Source organism: Arvicanthis niloticus, chromosome 1 (genome assembly GCF_011762505.2).
Source record: "Arvicanthis niloticus isolate mArvNil1 chromosome 1, mArvNil1.pat.X, whole genome shotgun sequence".
In the NCBI taxonomy this organism is placed as follows: Eukaryota; Metazoa; Chordata; class Mammalia; order Rodentia; family Muridae; genus Arvicanthis; species Arvicanthis niloticus.
In genome coordinates, this window is record NC_047658.1 from 53,072,964 (window position 1) to 53,094,188 (window position 21,225).

At 47.4% G+C, this 21,225-nt stretch overlaps 2 protein-coding genes across 7 annotated transcripts in view; both read right to left on the reverse strand.

Annotated features, from left to right (window-relative positions):
• The window catches only part of Ap3b2 (adaptor related protein complex 3 subunit beta 2), a 32,199-nt gene extending 16,544 nt beyond the window's left edge, over positions 1 to 15,655 (reverse strand). The window contains exons 1-5 of one of the 2 annotated variants that reach the window (XM_034503399.2): positions 15,176 to 15,655; positions 6,807 to 6,882; positions 6,599 to 6,673; positions 6,184 to 6,279; positions 136 to 296 (exon numbers count right to left, since the gene is read on the reverse strand). In XM_034503399.2, the coding sequence (XP_034359290.1) occupies positions 136 to 296; positions 6,184 to 6,279; positions 6,599 to 6,673; positions 6,807 to 6,882; positions 15,176 to 15,288 (521 nt within the window). In that variant the 5' untranslated portion in view covers positions 15,289 to 15,655. Of the gene's footprint in view, positions 1 to 135; positions 297 to 6,183; positions 6,280 to 6,598; positions 6,674 to 6,806; positions 6,883 to 11,934; positions 12,192 to 15,175 lie in introns of those variants that run through there. The other variant, XM_076936841.1, reaches the window with a different exon arrangement.
• Positions 15,656 to 15,989: 334 nt separating this feature from the next.
• LOC117709202 (uncharacterized) lies at positions 15,990 to 19,934 on the reverse strand. 5 transcript variants are annotated; one of them, XM_076936883.1, is made up of 7 exons: positions 19,820 to 19,934; positions 19,625 to 19,708; positions 18,528 to 18,545; positions 17,822 to 17,839; positions 17,259 to 17,460; positions 16,799 to 17,046; positions 15,990 to 16,077 (listed from the first exon to the last, which is right to left on the reverse strand). In XM_076936883.1, exons 2-7 carry the CDS (start codon positions 19,631 to 19,633, stop codon positions 16,045 to 16,047), a joined length of 528 nt encoding a protein of 175 aa, XP_076792998.1. In that variant the 5' UTR covers positions 19,634 to 19,708; positions 19,820 to 19,934; the 3' UTR covers positions 15,990 to 16,044. The 5 variants fall into 5 exon arrangements, with proteins under 5 accessions (XP_076792998.1, XP_076793011.1, XP_076793015.1 ...); XM_076936896.1 differs by having other exon boundaries at positions 19,596 to 19,708; positions 19,820 to 19,931; XM_076936900.1 differs by lacking the exon at positions 18,528 to 18,545 and having other exon boundaries at positions 19,820 to 19,931.
• Positions 19,935 to 21,225: the final 1,291 nt, after the last annotated feature.

Genomic DNA, 21,225 nt, shown 5'->3' on the forward strand with positions numbered 1-21,225 from the left:
GGCCTGTATTTGTCAGATCCTTGAACTATCTTATTCCAATGAGAAGCAGCCTGCAAGACCGTGGTAAGGTCAGGGATGGGCTGGGAGCTTAGGAACCCCGGCACCTGGAGGACAAAGGGCAAAGCTGAGACACACCTGTAGAGCTTGGGGATGGCATGAGCAGCTGTTTTCCGAACGTAGGGTGACATGTCCGAGGCAGCTTCCTTGATGGCTAGCATCATGATGGGGACTATGATGGGCACACGGATGCTAGAGAGAACCCGAAGCGCACTGGCACGGATCAGCTGGTTGGGATCCTACAGGCAGAAGTAGAGACAGAGACCTGAGAAGGCATTGTCCCCAAGGGGAAGATCGCACTCTTTTGGGAAACACCATTCCTTGCTCCTAACACCAGAACTTGCTTCCCTACCTCTTGACAGGGGCTAGCTTGTATCTGTCTGGTACCTTGGTGTCCTGTATAGTTCCCTCTAAGATTGAAACATTCCATCCTGCAGGAAAGCGCCATAGCTTCAAGAAGATTCTGAAACCGGCCACACTGACTGGGTCCCTCCCTTCCAGAGTAAGCAATACAAGCTGAGAGTCCTGTCAGACCGAGAGATGCTGAGCTGCCAAGTAGACTCACAGCCAGGCCAAAGCTGCAAAGACTCTGAGACCAGACCAACTGTAGTCAGGGAGAAGCAGCCCCCGTGGAGCTGCCTGCAAGAGCTTTAGATCAGAGTCACCTGGAAAGCACACTTGCTGAGCTGCCTGCAGGCTGTGCTGTGTGCTCCAGGGTCCCAGCTTTTGTGAGCTGCCACCTATGCCGATTGGGGTAGCCTTGGTAATGCTGCCGGGAGTCATTTCTGCCCTGTAAGTAACCCCAATAAAATGTAACGGTTCTCCAGGCTAGACTTGGATGGTATCTGTACTTTGGTCTGTCATGGACTCCCTCTGTGTGGTGAATAGATGTGTGTGTTGTGTCTCAGGGACAGTGTTGTTAAACAACACCTGGGGCCACCACCTCTTGGCTCTGGCTGCCAAAACGTGGTGCTAAAACCAGTGTGTTAAGAAGCAGCTTTGTTTCAGGAAGTATAGAAAACTTCAGAACTTCCGTAGCTTCTCAAAGGCTTTCTTAGGAGCCAGCATCTGCCTATGCCTGCAGAGTCTGCCAGAAAATGCAAGCTGCTCTCCTCCAGAGTTCACAATTCCACACCCCTCCCCCAGTAGCCCATCAAAAGTTGCCCTTCTCTAATATTTCAAACCCACGTGTAGGTGTCTCCTGTTCAGACCATATCCCACAGTGCCTGCTAATGGCATGCATTCTCCTGCTCTGACCTCAGAGCGTTGCACTATCTTCCCATAGTGGTTATAAACCAATGGTTCTCAACCCATGAGTCTCGACTGCTTTCACAGGGGTCACATATCAGATATCCTACATGTCAGATCTTTGCATTATTATTTGTAACAGTGGCAAAATTACAGTTATGAAGTAACCACGGAAACAGTTTTATGTATGGGGGTCACCACACGAGGATTGGGAAGGTTGAGAACCACTGCTGTAAACAGTTCCTAATCATGAGGAATGGTAGACAGGAGTGCTGGACTGCTGCAGGAAGTCAGCTGTTAGCCTGACTTCTCAAGTGAATAAAGAGACCCACAAAACCAGGTGTGAATGTGATGGCAATCACTGGCAAAATTCTGGGATTGGTTTTTAATGGTGTGGTTTAAGAGCATTTATTTGAAAGGCAGGAGCCTGTATTTTAGACAACAAATTGTATCATGTCAGCCACTAAAACTTGGTCTCCTTTGTTTTACCTTTTCTTTTTTTTTTTTAATTTCAAAAATGATCACAAGGGACAAAAAGAATCTGTTTTCAATTGGGAAGAGGTAATTAGCCTGGTAGATGTTATCAGTATGGCTCTTGATTTCAGCAAGGCATTCTGGGAGTCTTTCCTAACACTTCTCTGCATTGCCACTCTTGATGTAGGCCTTTGATTTCATATAATCCTGTAAGCATTTTAGGTGCAGAATTTGGGCCTTTGTTTTTATAGAGAAAATCTCTTGTGTGCTGTATGGATGCAACACCTGTCAATTAAAGCTAATTGACCTGTAGCTGGCCTGTAGCTGAGGCAGGAAATAGAAGGTGGGACATCCAATAGGCAGTAAGAATTCTGGGATAGAGCCAGGCTCAGGAGGATTGGGCCCCAGATACAGAAGAAGACAGTCACGTGTAACTAAGGACCACATAAACAGCCATGAGGCAGAACATAGAATAATGAGATTATTAAATTATAAACTAGTCAGAGAACATGCCTAGCTATATGGCCTAGGTATTTGTAAATATATTTGAGTCTCAGAGTCATTATTTTCAGGGGCTTGGGACTGGGAGGAAAACCACACACTTACAGAAAACTCCATACTACATAGTTTATCTGTGTATCCTCATAGCCCTTTACACATGAAGGGTATTAAATTTTTTTCCCTTGCTTTTAGGATCTTCCAAAGTAAGACAGAAAAATACTGGCTGACTATACAGTTCTGTGGGTCCACAACTTAGTTTATTAACAAAACTGATAACCTAGAGACATTCTATGCCACACACTGCAAGCCGATGCCATGTTCCAAATAACTGCTTACTGTCTTAGAGGGAGACACAAATTAAGTGACAGAAGTGAAGTTCAAAGCCTTGCACTGGGCGTGGTACATGCAGTCCCATTTCCTGGAGAAGCTGAGGCATGGCTGAATGTCTGAAGCCACCCTGAGCAACTTAGTAAAGCTGTGTCCCCAAGTAAAAAAAAAAAAAAAAAACAATTAAAAATTAAAAAGGGCTGAGGAGGAGCCAGATATGACTGTCTGCATCTTAGCCTCAGCACTCGGGAGACTGAAGAAGAGTTGTAAGTTACGGGCTAGCTTGTACTACATGGCAAGTTTCTGGCCAGCCCTGTCTCAAAACACCAAAAGAAAAAAGAGGAAGGGTTGGAGGTTCATGTGAGGGAGGCTGAGGAGGAAGCGCAGTAGCAAGTTTGAGGCCCTGGTTCAAGCTCCAGGACTGCAGAAGATCCTGTATTAGTGATACCGTGAAACTGATTAAACAGTTCTGTCTCTGTGTGTTTCACAGGATATCCCAGGGGTCACCCACAGAGACAGAATGACAGAAGTCTAGATTATCTGTTTGCCAACCACAGGGCTGAAAGAAGAGTTAATAAAAGATAAAAACAGAAATACGGTTTCAGGGTAGCTGATACAAAGAGAACCTGAGTGTACACAATGGTCCAGGCAGGCCCCAAATTAAATAATCTAGAAAAGAAAACTCTGGTTATGTTATGAGGCCATTTACAAAACAGTACTGCATTGTTTAGGAATGCATAACCAATCAGCAAAGAGGAAACACATGGGCCAGCAGGATGACTCAGAGGTTAAAGCACTCGCCACTAAACCTGATTCTCCTGAGCTTGATCCCTGGGACTGACAGGGTGGAAGGAGATCTGACCACCACAGATCCTTGCACACACAAAAGTAAATGAAGAAATATCATTTTTAAAAAATAATAGATATGCACACATGAAAAGTGGGAGAGCTAGACAAGAGACAAACCAAATTTTAAAAGCAAAATTTTAAAAATTATAGTACAGAAGTTTCAATATAATGTAATGAATGATTAGGAAACAAAGGAGAGAGGCTGGTGGAGCCAGGTGGTGGTGGCAGTCGTATTTTAATCCCAGCACTTGGGCGGCAGAGGCAGGAGCGATCTCTGAGTTCAAGGCTAGCCTGGTCTACAGAATGAGTTCCAGTATAGCCAAGGCTAAACAGAGAAACCCTGTCTTGAAAAAACAAAAAGAGAAAAGGAGTATGCATGCCTTTTGGCTTTATGAAGGAGTGTAGTCCCTGCCACTGGAGATGTACCGGAGACATTCAAGAGCAAAGGCTGTTGAGCCACTTCAGGACCCAACGATCTGCTAGCTGCCCATTTCCTTTTTAAAATAAAGATTTATTAGAGTATAACTATGTCCATTTCTTGAACACAAAATCTAACAATTGCATGTTTGAGACACTATAGCCTACAAGACCTAAATAATATTTGAACATTTTGCATTTTGTTGACAACTGTTCTAGAGGGTTTCTGGTATGTTTTTGTTTTGAAGGCTTTGTTTGTTTGTTTGTTTTTTCATTGACTTGGGCCAATTGAGATTTTTTTAGAAGGGGGTAAGGCACAGATTGTAGAAATTTCAAGAAAATGCAAAATATGTGCTGCAGTTTCAGAATAGATTTTATAAAATAATGTAATCTTGATTCAAACAAAAGATTGCTTGCCAATCTGAGATGGAGCCCATGGTTTTGATTTGAAAGACCAGTCGAGTATTTGTATGATAAAAAGACACTCAATCACTGACTAGTTAATGTAAATAAAAATAACCATGCTCCCTACCCTTCTTCCCTGAGAACAGACTGCCCACCCTTCCTGCCAGCCCAGCTGATTCAACCGGAGCAGAGCCCCAGAGAGCAGCAGTTGGTTCTCAGTCTGCCCCGCAGCTACAGAAGTGTGGGACTATGAAAATGATGAGGTGTACCCCAAGACCTACGTTCACAGAAATCTGAACTGAACACGTGGAAAGAATGGGCAATCATAATCAGAGCTTCAGAGAGATACCAATACGGAGGGAGAGGGGAGGCTGCCTGTACGCTCCAGGGAAGAACCTAAACCAGTCAGCAAATACCCAGTGGACACTTGAACATGAGTTTTGTGAATTCAACCCTAGACCCCATGTGGGGGGTGGGGAGGGAAGGAAAAGGAGAAAGAGGAGGAAGAGGAGGAAGAGGAGGAGGAGACAAAAACAAACAACCAGGAAATGTTCGGTTTAGTGGGGGTTTTCATCCACTGCCTCCTTCTAAAGGACCTGAATCTCCACTGTCCCTCCATTTAGGTGATTTTAATTTCTGTCTGGCTCAGATTTCATTCTGTAGGAATAGATGTGATCTGGTATTTAAAGCGTGATTTTTTTAAAAAATACTCTTGTGTGTCTGAGGTATGGCAATGACCTATGTATGCTAAAAAGCAGAAAGACCAATTCTTTCCAATTCTGGAATCACTAGAATACAGTCTCTATACACTAGCCATACAGTGTATAGAGAATGGGATTCCCAGAGTTAGTTGTGGCTGGTGGTTCTTTGACTTCTGTAGTGACCTTGGCAGCCAGCCTCTCAGGGGGAGACCAATCTCCTGCATGAGAAACTGGCTCTCAACAAAACCTCTGCCCTCCCTAGCAGGTCGAAGGTAAAAGGCTCTTCAAGTCACTGATGGCTTCAGGGACCAGGACCTTGGCCAAGTTTCTACTGCCCAAGGTGAGAAGGGCATATCATTAGAATTCTTCCTCAAGGGACTGGCATGTGCCTGGCATGTGTCACAATTCATACCCTTCTATCATAGACATGAGGACTGAGAACTCCACTGTCTGGGATTCAAATGATTCATACTGGGGACAACCTGCTGTTTAAAAAAAAAAAGTCTCTACTAAAACTTAAGATGTAATCCATACCCTGCTTAGTAAGACCACCTTTGACTCAGTGGAACCTTTAAGACGTGACTGAGACAGGAGGGCTCCAGATGAATGGATCAATGGCCTGAGAGTGGCTGTCTCTTGTATGTGTCCCTCTCACTACATGACAACATGTGCCGCCTTGGACCATCCAGCTTCCAGGGCTGTGAGAAGAATAAACTTATTCTTTATAAATTACCCAGTCTATGATCTGGTTGTGGCCTCAGAAAATGGATCGAGACAAAGCTTTATTACAGGCATCTCAAGTGGAGTGACATGGGCTCTGTGCACCCAGTTCCTATCTTAAGGTCTGGGCTTTTTGGGTTGTTTTGAGACAGGGTTTCAATGTGCATCCTGGTTGTCCTGGAACTCACTATGTAGACCAGGCTGGCCTCAAACTCACAGAGATCTGCCTGCCTCTGCCTCTCATGTGCTGGGATTAAAGGTGTGTGCCACCACCATCACCACCTGGCCTTTCAAGTTCTTTGTAAGCCTGGCTTCTACCTGTTGAGGCCTCAAGATGATCCTTTACTCTCCTCTGAGCCTGATCTTTCCAACCTCTGCAAGTAGGAAGAAGTCTCCAGAGCCTACACAGTATCCATGGCTCCTGCCTGGCCCCACTCCTCCCATACAGTTCCAGTAAGTCCCAGACCCCATGCAGACCTCTGACCTTTAGGCCACGTTGGAAAGTAGAGATGGACAGTAGAGCTAGGTCTTGCTGCTCCTCAGCATATCGGACCAGGTACACATAGACAAGCTTCTTCACCTAGGGGAGATCAGGGGTCTTGGCAGATTCCCCAGCAGGGGGAGGAACCTTCACCTCCCTGGATGCCATCACCACCTCTCCACGAAGCTGTGGTTCATGGGGTCAGGTTCTTCCAGTAGAAGACAGCAGCCTTGAGTGTGTTCCCAGTCCTCAACCCTGATTCACATCCAGTTCAGGGACATAAGGACAGTGTCTTCTTGGTCAGGGACAAACTGAATAGGTCAAGCCCCAAGGGTTGAATCCTTTTCTTCTTTGCCCTGGCCCCCCCTTGAGTTTAGTCCTGGGTTGGGATTGGGGATTGTTGCTGGATGGTGCTTACCTCTATGTTCTTACAGGCCACGTTCTTCACCACTGCGGGGAACAGGTCTGAGGCATTTTTCCCCCGGGCAATCATCTGGGTGTTGGGTCAAATAGGGAAAAGAGGAGGAGGTGGAGGAAACACATTGATTAAGGCAAGGCCTCATACACACCCAGGGACACTGTTCTTTGGACACCCAGACCTATAACCCATGGGAAGCCCCTCTTACTGCCACAATCCTCTTCATGGCCTCCAGCTTGAGGGAGTCCTTGTTGGTATCCAACATCTCTTTCAGGTCATCATGCCTGGGGTGAGGAGGGTACAGAAGGTCAGATGAGGAAAGGGGGAGGGGCATGGATCACCAGGGTCCAGGCAGGAATCAAACCAAGTCCAGTCTAGAGAGGAACCAGAACCAGGCGGTAGAGGTGGAGAGTAAAACTGGGCAAACTACAGATTAGGGTTTCAGGAGAAACATGTTAGCCAGCCACTATTATGGATTGGATTGTGTTCCCTGGCCAAAAGAAAGGATGTTGAAGTCCTAACTCCCTGATGCCTCAGGATTCTTGGAAACAGAATTGTCAAGGACGTGGGCAGGGCATAGTTCAGCTGGTAAAGTGTTTGCCCCATAGGCATAAGAGCCTGAGTTTAACTCCAGCACCCACATAAAGTGCCTGAGGTAGAAAGTGCCTGTAATCCCAACACTGGGGAGGTGAAGACAGGAAGGTTAGCATAGGCTAAAGCTGAGCCCCAGGCCCCAGTGACAGACAGTCTGAAAAAGTCATCAGGTGAATGACTCCTAAGGAATGACACCCAAGGGTGACTTCTAGCTTCCAAACACACACACACACACACACACACACTCCTTCATATATAAAGATGATTCTTCATGTAATAGAATATTTGTCCATAAACCCAGTGTAAGGTGAACATATTAAGATACAAACAAATTAAAATATATTTACTACACTGCGACTACCAAACATCACAGGGTAGCCTGGCCTATCTTCAATGTGCCCAGAAGTCTTATATTAGCTGACTGATAGGCACAGCATCAAAATATCACACTGGACATTGCTAGCCTGGGAAAGAAAAAAACTCAAAATACTTTTTATGGAATGCACACTACTTTCTCAGCAAAACTTGCAGGATGGACCATCATTAATTAAGAACTACCTGTACTAAAGTTAAATGAAGCTATACCATAGTTGGGGGGCTGCCTCGCCCAGTGTGTCTCCTGGTTGTTAGTTCAGTTTGAGACACATCTTGATATAGCCCAAGCTGGACTCCCTCCTCAGCCTGATGATTCTCCTGTCTCAGCTCCTGGAGTGCTAAGACCACTAGCATGCATCATCCCACCTAGAGCCTCTGGGGATCCCACTCAAAGCAACAGAGAATCACAAAGAGAACACTGTAAAGACATAGGACTGAAGTTTTCTTCTGTAAGTCAAGAAACATCAATGATTGCCACCAAGTCACTGGAATTTGGAAAGGATTCCCCTCTGAGTTTCTCAGGGCACATGACTTTGCTAATACCATGATTTCTGGCCTTCTGAACTGTGAGACAGGAAGTGTAAGGAGCAGGTCCTTAACAGAGCTGACTCCATATTGTAATAGGGAAGAAAACAAGTCTGGACAAGTCCAGAAAACAAGTTTGGACGTGTTTTAAAGTATTATGATAACCAAAGTCCACCTGCAATGAAGTTATAGCCCACAGATAACCAGACACATCTGGTTATCTGCCGTATACATCAGAAGTAACCCCAATTCAAGCATAAAAGAGGAGCCCTTGGCTGGAGCACTTCATCACACTGGTACCCATGGTTACCTAGCTTGATCCTCCATTCAGGCCTCCTCTGCACCCACCATCAAAGCAGCAGCTGAAAGATAGCAGCCTTCGAGGTCAAGCACTTCATCACACTGGTAGCCATGACTGGCTTGCGTGATCCTCCGTTCAGGCCTGAGAGACCAAGCACTCTGCAGCATGGATCATCAAAGAGACAGCCGAGAGACCAACGCCCCTATCTTCGTGGTTAAGCACTCTCCGGACCTGAGCTGCTAGAAACTTCAGTCATAAGGACTCAGGTCGTATAACTCATAAATAATGATGTACTTATTGCTATTCTTATTTCTTTGGTAATTAACAATTTATTATTCGTGTTAACTGTGCTGACATTGATAGAGTCAATGCACAGGAAATGTGGCAATATCTCATTGTTACAATAGCTTTGGCATTGGTGATAATATATTGTTTGCTGTGCATTATTAAAGAGCAATTAAATATCAAACCTCTGTCTCTGGCGTACTCTCTCCCTTCTCGGGGAACTGACCATCTCACAGTCAATCCTATATATGATTCCTGAGTGGAGAGGACCTGTCGCTCCTCTTCCCACGGGGACCCTAAAACCTTATCACAACCTGCTCACGACAGACAACATACTGGGCTTGCGACAGAAAGTTTCTATTCTGGGGTCTGGAGATGAAGCTCAGTTGTTAAGAGGCTTGCTCAGCTCCATAAAGCCCTGGGGTTTGATCCCCACATATCTCAGGCATGGTGGCACATCCCAGTGCTCAGGAATAGGAGGCAGGAGGATCAGGAGACCATGTCCCCAAAATAGCAACCCAGCTCGGGAGGGGTGGGGGGAGGGCGAGTTGGAGGGGAAGGGTGTTGTTTGGTTGGTTGGTTTGGTTTGGTGTTGTCTGGTTTGGTTTGGTTTGATTTGGTTTGATTTTGGTTTTGGGTTTGATTTTGGTTTTGGTTTAATACATCAACCATGAAAAACTAGGATAGCTGGGCAGGATGGTGCACACCTTTAATCCTCACTCAGGAGGAGGAGCAAATGGATCTCTATGAGTTACAGGGCAGCCATGGCTACATAGTGAGACCCAATCTCAAAAAAATCAAACCAAAGAATGAAGAAGTCAGCGAGCCAGGAACAGAGGGCCAAGGGTGCATGTATGAGACTAACAGAAAATAACCCATGTCCCAAGAACTCTAGCAAGTGTCCTTAGCCTTCGTGTGCACGTGTGCATGCACACACTCATGAGCACTTGTGTAAGCCCAAGTAAATAAAACACATGCATATATAAATAGGAAATGGCTCTTATGAAGAGATTTTTTTTTTTTTGACAGAAAACAAAGTAGAAAGGGAATGCTTTCCAGAACACAGAGGCCCCTGCCAGCTGGCAGAGGCCCAGCAGAAGAAAACACCCAGCCCTGCTCATCTTAATTCAAAATGCCTTTGCCTGGGTGGATGCCCCCAAGACCAGAAAATTTCTGGTGCTCTCAAAGCAAAGAGAATAAGACAACCACTTAGTCCCTCTCACTACTGGAATCATAGCTATTTCTTAAGAAATAGTCCTTCCTGAAGGCAGGCTCCTTACAACTCAGGAAGGAAATAAAATGTTTAAGAAACAAGACTTGCCAGGTCCCTCCCCAAAGTTATGTATCGGTGACCATCTTGGAGAGAAGAGACTTCCACAGGCCTACCCAGAAGTCTGGGGGGAGCCCAGGATGCTGCCTCTGTGAGCTGTCAACCATGCTGGAGTAGGCTTTCCAGTGACGTAGCTGCCTCTGAGTTGCCCATGCTACGGTAGGTAACTGCTCACCCACACTCCTGGAACTCCCTGGTTCACTGAGCTGGACTTAGGTAGAATTGTTTCTTTAGTGCCATATCTGGGGTGGATCTATATCTATTCATGTCACTCCAGGAAAAGTCACACAGCACCCCCCAAACATAGACCTGGTTATCAATTAATCAGAGGTGGTGTGCTGAGGTGAAGACGGACACACAGACTATTTGGATGGACTTTGGCAGTACTGAGAATCTTGGAAGCTGACAGAGATGGGCAGCGGCTTTGCCAGTGTGCAAGTGTGCACTGCTATACCCCTCCAAATACACTCCATGATTAATTAACAATCAAGTACTTTTCACATGTACCACACACATGTCCACCCCTGTGGATATGCATATACCCCAGAGAGAGAGCCATACTCCACACACATCCCTCATAGACACAGATAATCATATACATGAGACTTCAGTCACAAATCCCAGAGAAAAACACAAATTCACAGAAATATACACGAGCGACACAGCATCCTGCCACAGAAGAACTCTCAGTGCATAAAGCCCCAGACACACTTCACTTACACACCTATAATATATATGCTACAAGGGACCTCTCCATAGTCTCCAGTCCCATCCACAGACATACACATCACACACAGGCCCCTTACAGTCACACACCACAGCCCTATCTAATACATATACAACCTTAATAAATTTGGTCACTTAAGGCTCATTCACCATAATGGCAAGGGTATTTTAAGACATATGGGGGGGATCCTGAGGCCCAACCTGGGGTGGGGGTGGGGACAGGGCAGTGGACTGCAGTAGACAGAGCAGGCTCAGATGCCTGTAACTCTGTGCTCCCCAGAAGCTGCCTCACACCAGGGTGTCCTTGCCACACCTAAAATGTCTCAGGCCCCTGTCAAATGCACACACCCCAGGGCATCCCACCCCCAATGCACTAATCCACGAATGCATTTCAGGAGCTGGGTATTAAAAACAGAGCAGACACAACTGATCTTCAAATGCCCACAACCCAGACTAGACCTCGGGGTGAGATGGCCTTTGCCCCTTTCCCTTCTGGGGAGAGATGGGTCTCACTCCTCTGTTGTTCCCCCTCCTCCCACTGGATTCAAGTTTCCAGGAGGCAAAGAGAGGGAGAGGTTCACAGCAGTGCCCTGTGGTCATGAAATATTCATCTCCCAGTCAGATCCTTTTACCTTTCCACTCCTTCCAACCTGACCCCTGACCTGCTCTGGATTAGCAGACTTTCCTAATGGTGGCTAGAGCCCTCAGGTGTATCACAGATAACCTAAGGATCAAACATATCCACCCACCTCCCCAGTGGCTAATGGGCTCCCTCCCTAGTTACAGTCCACCACCCAGACAGACTAGTCAAACTTGGGCTGTGGGGTTTTGGGTTTTTGTTGTTGTTTTGTTTTGTTTTGTTTTGTTTTGTTTTGTTTTGTTTTGTTTTTCCTGCCCCACACTTTATCCTGAGAGCACTCCAGACAGGGCTCATGGGGGAGAGAACAGTCAAGGTGGGAACCTCAAGCCTTGACTGCTTTACAACCTCCCTTCCCTCAGCTTCTGTATATCCCTTGGTCATCCTCTTCAGCCTTCAGGTGTCCATGACCTCCACCTGCAGCCCCCAAGCCTGGACACTGAACACCTAGTGCCCCTCTACCTGAGGAGCTAAACATGAAAGATTTGGGCTGACAGTAGCAGCTACCCATCCCCTGACCTCCTCAGCTCTCTAGGGGTAGAGACGGGATTGTCCCTCTGTACCTTAGTGGCTGGCTCTGGGTCTGGCCTTGGCCAACCTCAGGACAAGGTTCTTCTATCAATGTTTCTGGGGTTGTGTCTTCCTCAGGAGCCTGCAGCCACCGAAGTTCCTCAGGCTTCAAGGCCTGGTACCAGGGTGGGGGCCCACCTTCAGGGCCTAGCACAGGACTGGAAGCCTCTTCCTGATCGGCCCCTCTGGCCCCTGGCCTTACTACGGTCCCTGGGAGCTGCAGGAATCGCTGCATCTGGCATCAGGTCCAGCTCCAGAAGAGTACTGAGCTGGGACTGCTTGTCACTGCCCACTGCCACCAGAAGGCCCCGCCCTGAAACTCAGTAACCAGACACTGCCTCCTAGGAGGATCTGGTTTCCTCTTCTGGTTTGCTCAGAAGCAAAGCCACAGGAGGCAGGGGGCACAGATGGCTAGGGAGAGGGACTGAACCCACCCCAGGCTCAGGGAGAAGTTCAGGGGAAGAGGATTGTTGTTGTTTTCTTTTCTTTTCTTTATTTTTTTGTTTTTCACTCCAAATCTCATAGCCATAACAAATCCTAAATTTTCTCAGAATTGTATTTCCCTCTTCCCTAGAAATCTCATACAGCCCCCCCCCCCCCACCACCACCACCCCCATTCATTCTGGCCCAACCTCTCAATCCTCATCAGTCCTTCCAAAGCCAGTTTGTAGGGTTAGTCTTGGCTGTCAGTTTGTAGGATATAGAATCATTTAAAAAACAAACCTGTAGGCTGGCCTGTGAGGGTGTATTTAGGTTGGTCTAATGGAGGTAGGAAGACCCACCATAAATGTGGGTAGTAGCATCCAATGAGCTGGGCAGCCCGACTGAATAAAAAGGAGAAAGTGGGGCCTATAGACATGGCTCAATGGTAGAGTTCTGGCTGCTCTTCCAGAGGACCTGGTTCAATTCTCAGCACCCACATGGCAGCTCACAACTGTCTATAACTCTAATTCCAGGGGACCAGACAACCTCTTCTGACCTCTGTAAGCACAGGCACAATGCAGTGCACAGACATGCATGCAAGCAAATCACCCATGCACATAAAGTAAAAATAATACATTTCAAAAAGGATTACAGCAGACTGAGAGAGAAAGAGAGAGAGAAAGAGAGAGAGAGCATGAAGCCCCATCCTCCTGGCTTCATGACTGAGGATGACATGGGCCCAGCTACCTGAAACTCTTGCTATCATATTTCCCTGCCATAATGGATATTCTCAAACTAGGAGCCAAAATAAACCCTTGCTTAAATTGCTTCTGTCAGATATTTAATCAAACAATAGAAAAGTAAGCCCTTAAGTTCCCTTTGCCTCTCCTAGTCTAGATCAGGACCCCTTAAACATTTTCTACTTAGCATCTCCTCTTTGCAACTGAGAATTTTTTTACATGACTCTATGTTTACAGGTATACATAGTGAACATTTACTGGTAATAAATCAAAAAGAAATTTATTTTAAAACAATTCATTGGGGCTGGAGAAATAACTCAGCAATTAAGAGTGTTAGAATATAAGACTTAGTTTAAGTCAGGCAGTGGTGGTACACACCTTTAATCTCATCCTAGTACGGGGGTGGGGGGCAGAGGCAGGTGCATCTCTAGTTCGATTCCAGCCTATTCTACAGAAAGAGCACCAGGAGAGCCCGGGTTGCACAGAGAAACCTTGTCTCAAAAAAGCAAAAGACTAGTTCAGTGAGAGACCATTCTTCAAAGGAGCAAGGCAGACAGTGATCAAAAAAGATATCCTCCTGTAGTCTGATGGCATGGCATGCCCACCTGCTCATACATGTGCACATACACTATACACATACACTTCACACACATGTGCACACTCACACATGCATATAAAAATAATAAAAAGTTACCAAAACATTTATTTAGTACACATATAATTTTACCACTCAGGACTAAAAGCTAATTTGCCTAGTTATATGATAGAGGTGTTTGTGTAACACTATAACCTAAGGTTATACTAGTCTGATACACGCTGAGGAATGACAGTAGGACAATATTAAGTCTTTATTTCTGTAATTAAACCATTGCATTTCCCCAAGAGCAGACAATTTTGTATGTACAGTTGAAAAGTGCAGCAGTTCATAGCATGTCAGTCTCCAGGGATAATCTCTGGTGTGCACCAAGGTGTGTCAGGCAGTGTCAGTGTTTGGTGTGTTGGAATCACAGTTGTGAAGTACAAGTGTTATTCGGTTAGACTCACAGTAGCAGTAAAGTCACTGTCTGCAGTGTAAGTCGGAAACCCACTTTCTCCTTTTTATTCAGTTTGGCTGCCCAGCTCATTGGACGTTGCTACCCACACTTATGGTAGGTCTTCCCGCCTCCATTAGACCAACCTAAATACACCCTCACAGGCCAGCCTACAGGTTTGTAGAATCACCCTTCTGCATAAGTACAGTCACTTGCCCCTTGTGCTTTGGATTGTGTGGTCATTTCCCCGAGACCCCGGACCCATTTCTAACATGTGAGTACCTTCCTCCCTGAAATGGAACATGTCTTGCACTCCCCCTCCTGACCCTTGAATTGTCAGGGCTTCATTTTTTGCTCCTAGTTGGAGCAATCTGTTGGCTTCTGTTCACTACTCTGTTACACGACTAGCAGGTTCACAGGCCTTTAATAAATGTGCTATTGAATTTATGAACAAATGAATGAGTCAAAGGTAAGAAACCGAACCATAACCAAACCAAGTAGAGCTGAGTCATAGGGCAATGTGTGTGTGTGGGGGGGGGGGGGGGCTGTCGAGGGGCAGGAGTGAGAATGAGGTGGAAGGTGGAGAAATGAATTTGCAGGAGGAGCCAGTTTCTCAGTCTACCGAGGAGGGCTCCTCCGGTACAGGAGGGCCAGCTTCCTGGAGTGGACCATACTCAAACTCCACTTCACCAATTCAGACCTCTCCCCTACAGAATTGGGTTTGGGGGTTTTGTTTTGGTTTCACTTTGAGCCAACCCACCCAGCGAATAAAAGGCTGAAAAGAGTAGATACATCATCTCAGCTATCTCTTAAGAACCCCGCCTGGCTGGCCCCTCCCCCGCCAGCCTCAGGTTTCTGGACCCCCCCCTCCGACCTCCCCCCCCCTCCTCCTCGCCCCCGTAGATACTGGAGAAGTGGCCGGGCGGCGGGAACCCGACGGAGCGCGCAGGGCGGGTCCAGGTCTGCTGGGCCGCAACCTCGCGGGCGCTGTCCATGGTGCCTGCGCTCCAGCCGCACCCGGCCCGCTCGGGCTTGCTCACCGCTTGTAGTCGGAGGAGAAGATACCCCCGCTCGCCGGGTCGTGGCCATATTCCGGCTCCCCGGGGCCGGCTGAGCCGCCCTTGTCTTCGCTGTAAGCCGGAGCGGCCGACATGGATCTGCGCTGAGGGGTGGCTGAGCGGCCCGGTTGGGCTTGGGCCGAGGAAGGGGATGCACGCCTAGCTCTGCAGAGCTGCAATCTGTGCGGCGGCGGAGGCAGCGCGCAGATTCCGCAATCAGGGCCGATCGCTAAGGTTCTTAAAGGGACCCGCACCACCTGCGGCGTGCAGGGTTGAGACGAGTCGACAGGGGAAGGAGGAGCAGCGCCTGCCTTGTCCCAATCTCTCAGAACTCCCTGGAACCCGTGTCTCTACACTTAAAGCAACTGCAAGCATCTAAAGGTCTCACAGTAAGAGAGGCTGCTGGGCTGATTTGGAGGGATGCCGACCTCCTGCCACCGCCCTCCTGATCACCTGACCTCCAGGGGCCCGCCCACCCATGCAGTGAAGGAGGGGACGTGGGGCGGGGGGAGACACTGAAAGAAGGTCGTACTGGAAGGACACTGAAAGAAGGCATGGGTTGGAATATCCGCCTTGGAGATTTAAGGGTGGGTGCCCTTCCAACTTTTTTCATACACCCTAAATCCCTCTAAGGATAACCTGCTTACTCACTGGGAAGCGTAGCAACTTCCTGGAAGAGGTGGAATTTAAGGGCAGGTTAACCCAGGAAGCAAGTGCTAAGGGCATTCTGGGAGCAAAGCAGTTCCAGGTGGAGTAGAGAGAACCTCTAATATCCTAATTATGTTTGGGAAATACTTTAATGATCCCTTCTGGAGCCTCTTCTGGCCCATGCAGGAGAGCCCACGGTCACATTAATCCCTGGTTAGGTTCCTGTACATTGACATCTAGGAGGGAAGGGAGAAGAAACAGATTAGGGTCTGGGGTAATTGCCAGGTCTCCAGGACTTTGTGATTTGTCAAGCTTAGCTCCCAAGACCCAAGAAAGGAAGGAAGGAGGGAAAGAAGGAAGGATGGTAGCTAGGTCTGGATTAGAGAGAGTGCCCTGAACTAAGCTGATATGTGAGTTGTATATCTTTGGGCTAGAGTTTTGGACATGTGGTTGAGTGATTGAGCACTCCTGGCCATGCTTAGAAAATGAAAGAATTCCCAAGGACCGAGTCTTGATTTGTAGACTAAGATCCCCAAGTCTCTAAGATCAGAATTGGTGGACTGTTTGGAAAAGGGCAGAACTGAGAAAGGCAGACTTTGGGTCAATAGAAAATTCTACTGTGAAATGAATGATGGAGTTGGACCAGCCCCTAGGTTGGAGATTGGTCATATTCAGTAAATATATCTGTCCAGGATCTAAGAACAGGAGCCTGAGGTCTACCTGGCAATGACGGCACAAAAACGGCTTCAAAGTGTGTAACTTCAACAAATAGGTACTCCTATTTGTTTCTGGGGACTTTTAAACTTCCAGAGTAAAGAGCTTAAGATGAAAAGAACCTGGTCTGGGTGCAGTGGAGAGGGGAATCGTCTGAATTATGCTGGAGCAAGTTGGTTAGGTGTCTTTGTTAGCAGATGCGGGCTGGGATGGGATGTGTGCAGATAGAAGAGAGGCACTTACTGAGTCCAAGCCCAACAGGTTCAGTGCAAAGTGCACACAGTTGCTGCTAGTGGGATGGTAGGGAGGAGGATCATTGTTCATGGCTTCTTGCACGCGGCTTTCCAGCAGCCTAGGGTCGACGCCACCGCGTCTGCGTAGCACACGCCAGAGCTGTCTGGAGCGCTGCAGAGCTCGGTGCCCCTGTTTACACACGACACCCTCACAGTAACCCAGAAACGTTTGTATTCCACTGTTGCTGGAGGACCTGCCTGTGAGGATAGCAGGCCCAAAATCAGAGCAAAATCAGAGCAAATCAGAGCTAGCTTCGGTGCGTCAGTAGTCTGCCTCAGCGTTTCCTCAAATTGAAGCCCCACATCCTGGTGCCCAACCCTCTCTCCCCCATCTTCAGAGACCTACTCCTTCGTCCCAGTTTTTGTCCCAGCACAGCTTGCTCAGGAGTGGCCAAATTTCTTTTGCTCACCCTCAAAGTGTATGATCTCTCCGTGGCCGCAGTAAACACCCACGTGGGCCCCGCACCACTGTGCCTTAGGGGACCGCAACTTGAACAGGAACAGGTCTCCAGGCTCGGGCTCGCAGTTTTCTAACTCCACCTCCTGGAAGTGCTGACCCATGAAAGCCTCAGAGAAGAAGAACTGAAAGGTGCTGGATGCCCCTACCAGGGTCTAAGGGAAGAAACGTGGCAGACTGCAGGGTGTGTGCACAGACTGGGTCATTCCACTCACACAGATGGTAGACCTGGCTTGGGGTTGGCCCTAGACAAAAGATCTTCGCTGCCTTCCTGTCCTCAAGGGACTCCAGAGGCCTGGAAATCACGGATTTACACTGACTTGAGCCCCCCACCCCACCCAGCTCGGTTCACCATAGTGTCCCACAATTGGGACCTCCTCCCCATAGTTACCCACGTATCCCCCATTTCTTTCAGTCTCCCTCCCCCTGCACAGGTCTCCTTCCTCGAAAGTCGTCCATGTTGCCATTGCCATTCCTACAAGCAACACTGGGTTCTGGGTGTCGGCTGGCTGGTACCTGGGTTGAGAAGAAGGTCTGAAGAAACAGGAAAAGTACAGTGAGGTTGGACTGAGGCCGATCTCTCCCATGTCCAATAACCTCAGTAGCAAACATGCATTCATTTGCTCCTTGTTACAATTCTCAAGATCAGTCGAATATGCTTATTTTCAGGAAGAAATTGAGGTACACCAACTCTTGCTAATCTGTGAGCACACAACCATCTGGGCCCTGTGTAATAAATACCATTGCGTTTTATTCAGTAACGAACTGAGAAATCTGTTTAGTTTTCTGTCTTTACTGGGAAAAGAGAGTGATTTCACTGGATTACATGGAAGCTTTGGTTTTGGTTTCAGAGGTAGTGGGGGAAGACTGATGGGGGGGAGAGGGAGAGAGAGAGAGAGAGAGAGAGAGAGAGAGAGAGAGAGAGGAGGGATTGAAGGTAGGACCTACTAAGGCACTGCTTAAGGACATGGGCACAGCAAGTGACGATGACCAGGGCTCTGGGTGTCTTTGTGTTCTTGTGCCCTTTGATCATGAGTCATCCACCTAACACCCACCAAATAGGGAGAATGCTTCACTTCCAGCTTCCCTCTCATCCAGTACCCACCAGTCAAGCAAAAGTCACAGCTATGGAAGAAGGTGGACTGTCCCAGCCCCTGCTGAAACAGTTGCCACCCTGCCTGAGGAAGAGACAAAATGAGCCAAGGACTTCTGCTCCATTTACCTGGGATGTGATGCTCATCTAGAGAGAGAGAGAGCAGCCATTACCAGCTGCTGCTTCACCTGTCCTCCCTGCTCTGGTGCCTTAAGTCTGCACTAGATGGTTGGTCACAGATTGAGAGACCTATGCCACCTCTCCAGATGGGACATCAAAAAGTTCCCCCGTCTCTGTCTCTCTGCCTCTCTCTGTGTCTCTGTCTCTCCCTCCCTCCCTCCCTCCTTCCCTCCCTCTCTCCTTCAGCCTCCTCATCTGTGAACTGGGAACAATAAAGTTGGAGAGCCGGGCATCACCTGACCACTGTGAAGCTCTGAGAGCTCTTTGTGATTAATCAAGGCCGGAGGGCAGGGTTTGTTTATCTATGGTCTGACTGGCTCCTGAACTTGCACGTTTGCCTGTGCGTGCATATTTGGGCACCAAGTGGAGGGCTGGGGAGAATACATCTTTCTCAGCTCAGAGAAGAAGAACAATGGGTCCCAAAGGCTGGTGGCCTCCCTGTGACCCCTGCCTTAGAGATCAGAGGGAATCAATCATTCAACTGGAAAGTCCAGACACTCCCTCCTATTTCCCACTGGGGTTGTGGGTGCAGGCAGGGAGGCACTCTGGCTGCTGCACCTGTCTATGCCTTACACCTTCAAACAGGAATCCAGGTCCATGGCTGGTGTTCCACCCGTAATGATAATAATGAGTATTGCCAAAAGCTGTATGAAAACCCCAATGAGGTCTAATAGCAATTTCCTGTAAATTCTACTGTCTATCTCATTTGGAAGAAGGGGGAAATGGGGCCTGGGGAGGTCAATCAGTATTCAAGAACTAAGGCAATCTGACTAAACCAGTGTATAGGACTTCCAATGCTGGAGACTTTCTCAAAAGTCATATGGAACCTCCAGATCCCAGCCCCCAGCACCAGGAAGTATTGACCCCTGTTTTCTTCCCTAAGAAAGAAGCATTTAGCATTCATTTAGTAAAGGGAGAAAGAGCAACCCCCTGGAGCCATCAGAGCATAAGAGACAAGCGTCCCATTTCCACTGCCCAGGGCCTGACAACACTGCCCACCCTGTCGGGAATACTTGCTTGGAAAACTGAGCCTTTCCTTCCCTCACCCTGGCCATCAGAAGCAGCAGTGGCAGAGGTGTTCCTGTGACTGGCCCCCTTTGAGGTTGCTGCTCCCAGCTAGGCACCTACACCTAAAACAAGGTCAGAGAGGAGGTCTAACTTTTCTGACTGTCCTTCACCTTCTGGAGGCTCTGGTCACAATGATCCCACCCTAATCTGAGCCCTTAACGCAAGCAGCTTACCTTGCAGTGACCACTTCAGTCCGTTGTGAGACGTCTGTCTTCTGTGGCCAGAGGAAAGAAGGCAAGTTGGCCATGGATCTGGCAGATAAAGGGGCTAACCAGGAAGCCCTGGAGCCAGATTCTGAGCATCAGTGCCCAAGCCAATCTGACTGAGGCAACTAACTGCATTTTGGATATGACAAAAGAAGCCAGAGCCTGAGGGCTGGGTCCAGGTAGGTAAATGGTGCCTCTGTCCCCTCCACCCACCTTCCAACATCTGATATTTGATATGATGACTGCCTGTTTGTCTCAGCACCATTTCCTTGCCCTTCCCTGGCCTCCGGTACTCAACACTTCATCTGTACCCAGTCGTTGTCAGGGGCTAGGAGCTAGCTTTCAATCTCCATGAATTTATTGACGTTCGCTTCATGGTCTGTTCTAGTGAACATGCTTCACATTTTTGCAGATTCGGGTGTAGTGTTCTGCAAGTGTCTGCTAGGTCAAGATTGTTGGTGATATTGTTCATACCGCCTTGTATTAACTTTGTTCCTTTTTATACAGTTTTCTGTTGGTTAAAAGGGATGGTCAGGCTTCTTGTTATCTACAGTTACAGAACTGTCTTCCTTTCATTCTGTTAAAATTTGCTCTGTGGAGTTTGAAACTCTTATTGCATGTAGAAGCATTTTTATGGTTGTGACATCTTCAGGTGGCCTGACATTTATCGCTGTGAATGTTCCCGTGTATCTCTGCTAATGCTTAAGTTGAGGACGTCACCTAACGTCATGCTTGCTAATCAATCGCTTCTGTGTCTTCTCTCCTCATTTACTTTCCTTTCCCCTATTGACTGAATATTTATGTTTATTTTTTATTTTAAAATGGAGGTCTCACTCGTTGCTCAGGCTGGTCTCAACTCTAGGCTCAAGTGATCTTCTCACTCAGCCTGTTGAGTGTCTGAGACCACAGATGCACACCATATGTCTGGCTTTATGTCATTGCATTTAAAAATACATTCATATAACTGAGTCTTCCTCTTCACTCTATTAGACATTTAATGCAGCAGTTGATATGGTTAGACTTTGGTCTGCCATGATTTACCTTTTTTTTTTTTTTTTTCTGGGTATGTGTCTATCTTTTTTGTCTCCTTTTAGTATATTTGATTATTTTTTTACTAATTCACTTTAGGATGGGCATGCTAACAGGCATCTATAATCCCAACACCCAAGAGGCTGAAATAGGATGATTTGAAAGTTTGAGATCAGCCCAAGCTACATACTAAGTTTCAGACCAGCCTGGGTTATACAGGCTGAGTCATAAGAGACCCTGACTCAAACATATCCCATTTTAATTATCTGTATTTAGCTCCAGTTCTTTGTCTTACATATTAACAGTCTCTCTAGAGATTACAATATAACTAGTTTCCAGGCTGG

Bases quoted from the DNA above. Each gene is read 5' to 3' on its own strand.
- LOC117709202 (XM_034503412.2), bottom strand. From the start codon at position 17,917: ATGTTTGCTACTGAGGTTATTGGACATGGGAGAGATCGGCCTCAGTCC. The intron at 17,461-17,821 runs GTACCAGCCAGC...TTCTTCCCTTAG, and splicing joins AGACCTTCTTCTCAACCCAG to ACCCTGGTAGGGGCATCCAG. The intron at 16,078-16,798 runs GTAAGTGCCTCT...CTTCCCTCCTAG, and splicing joins ACCTGTTGGGCTTGGACTCA to ATGTCAATGTACAGGAACCT.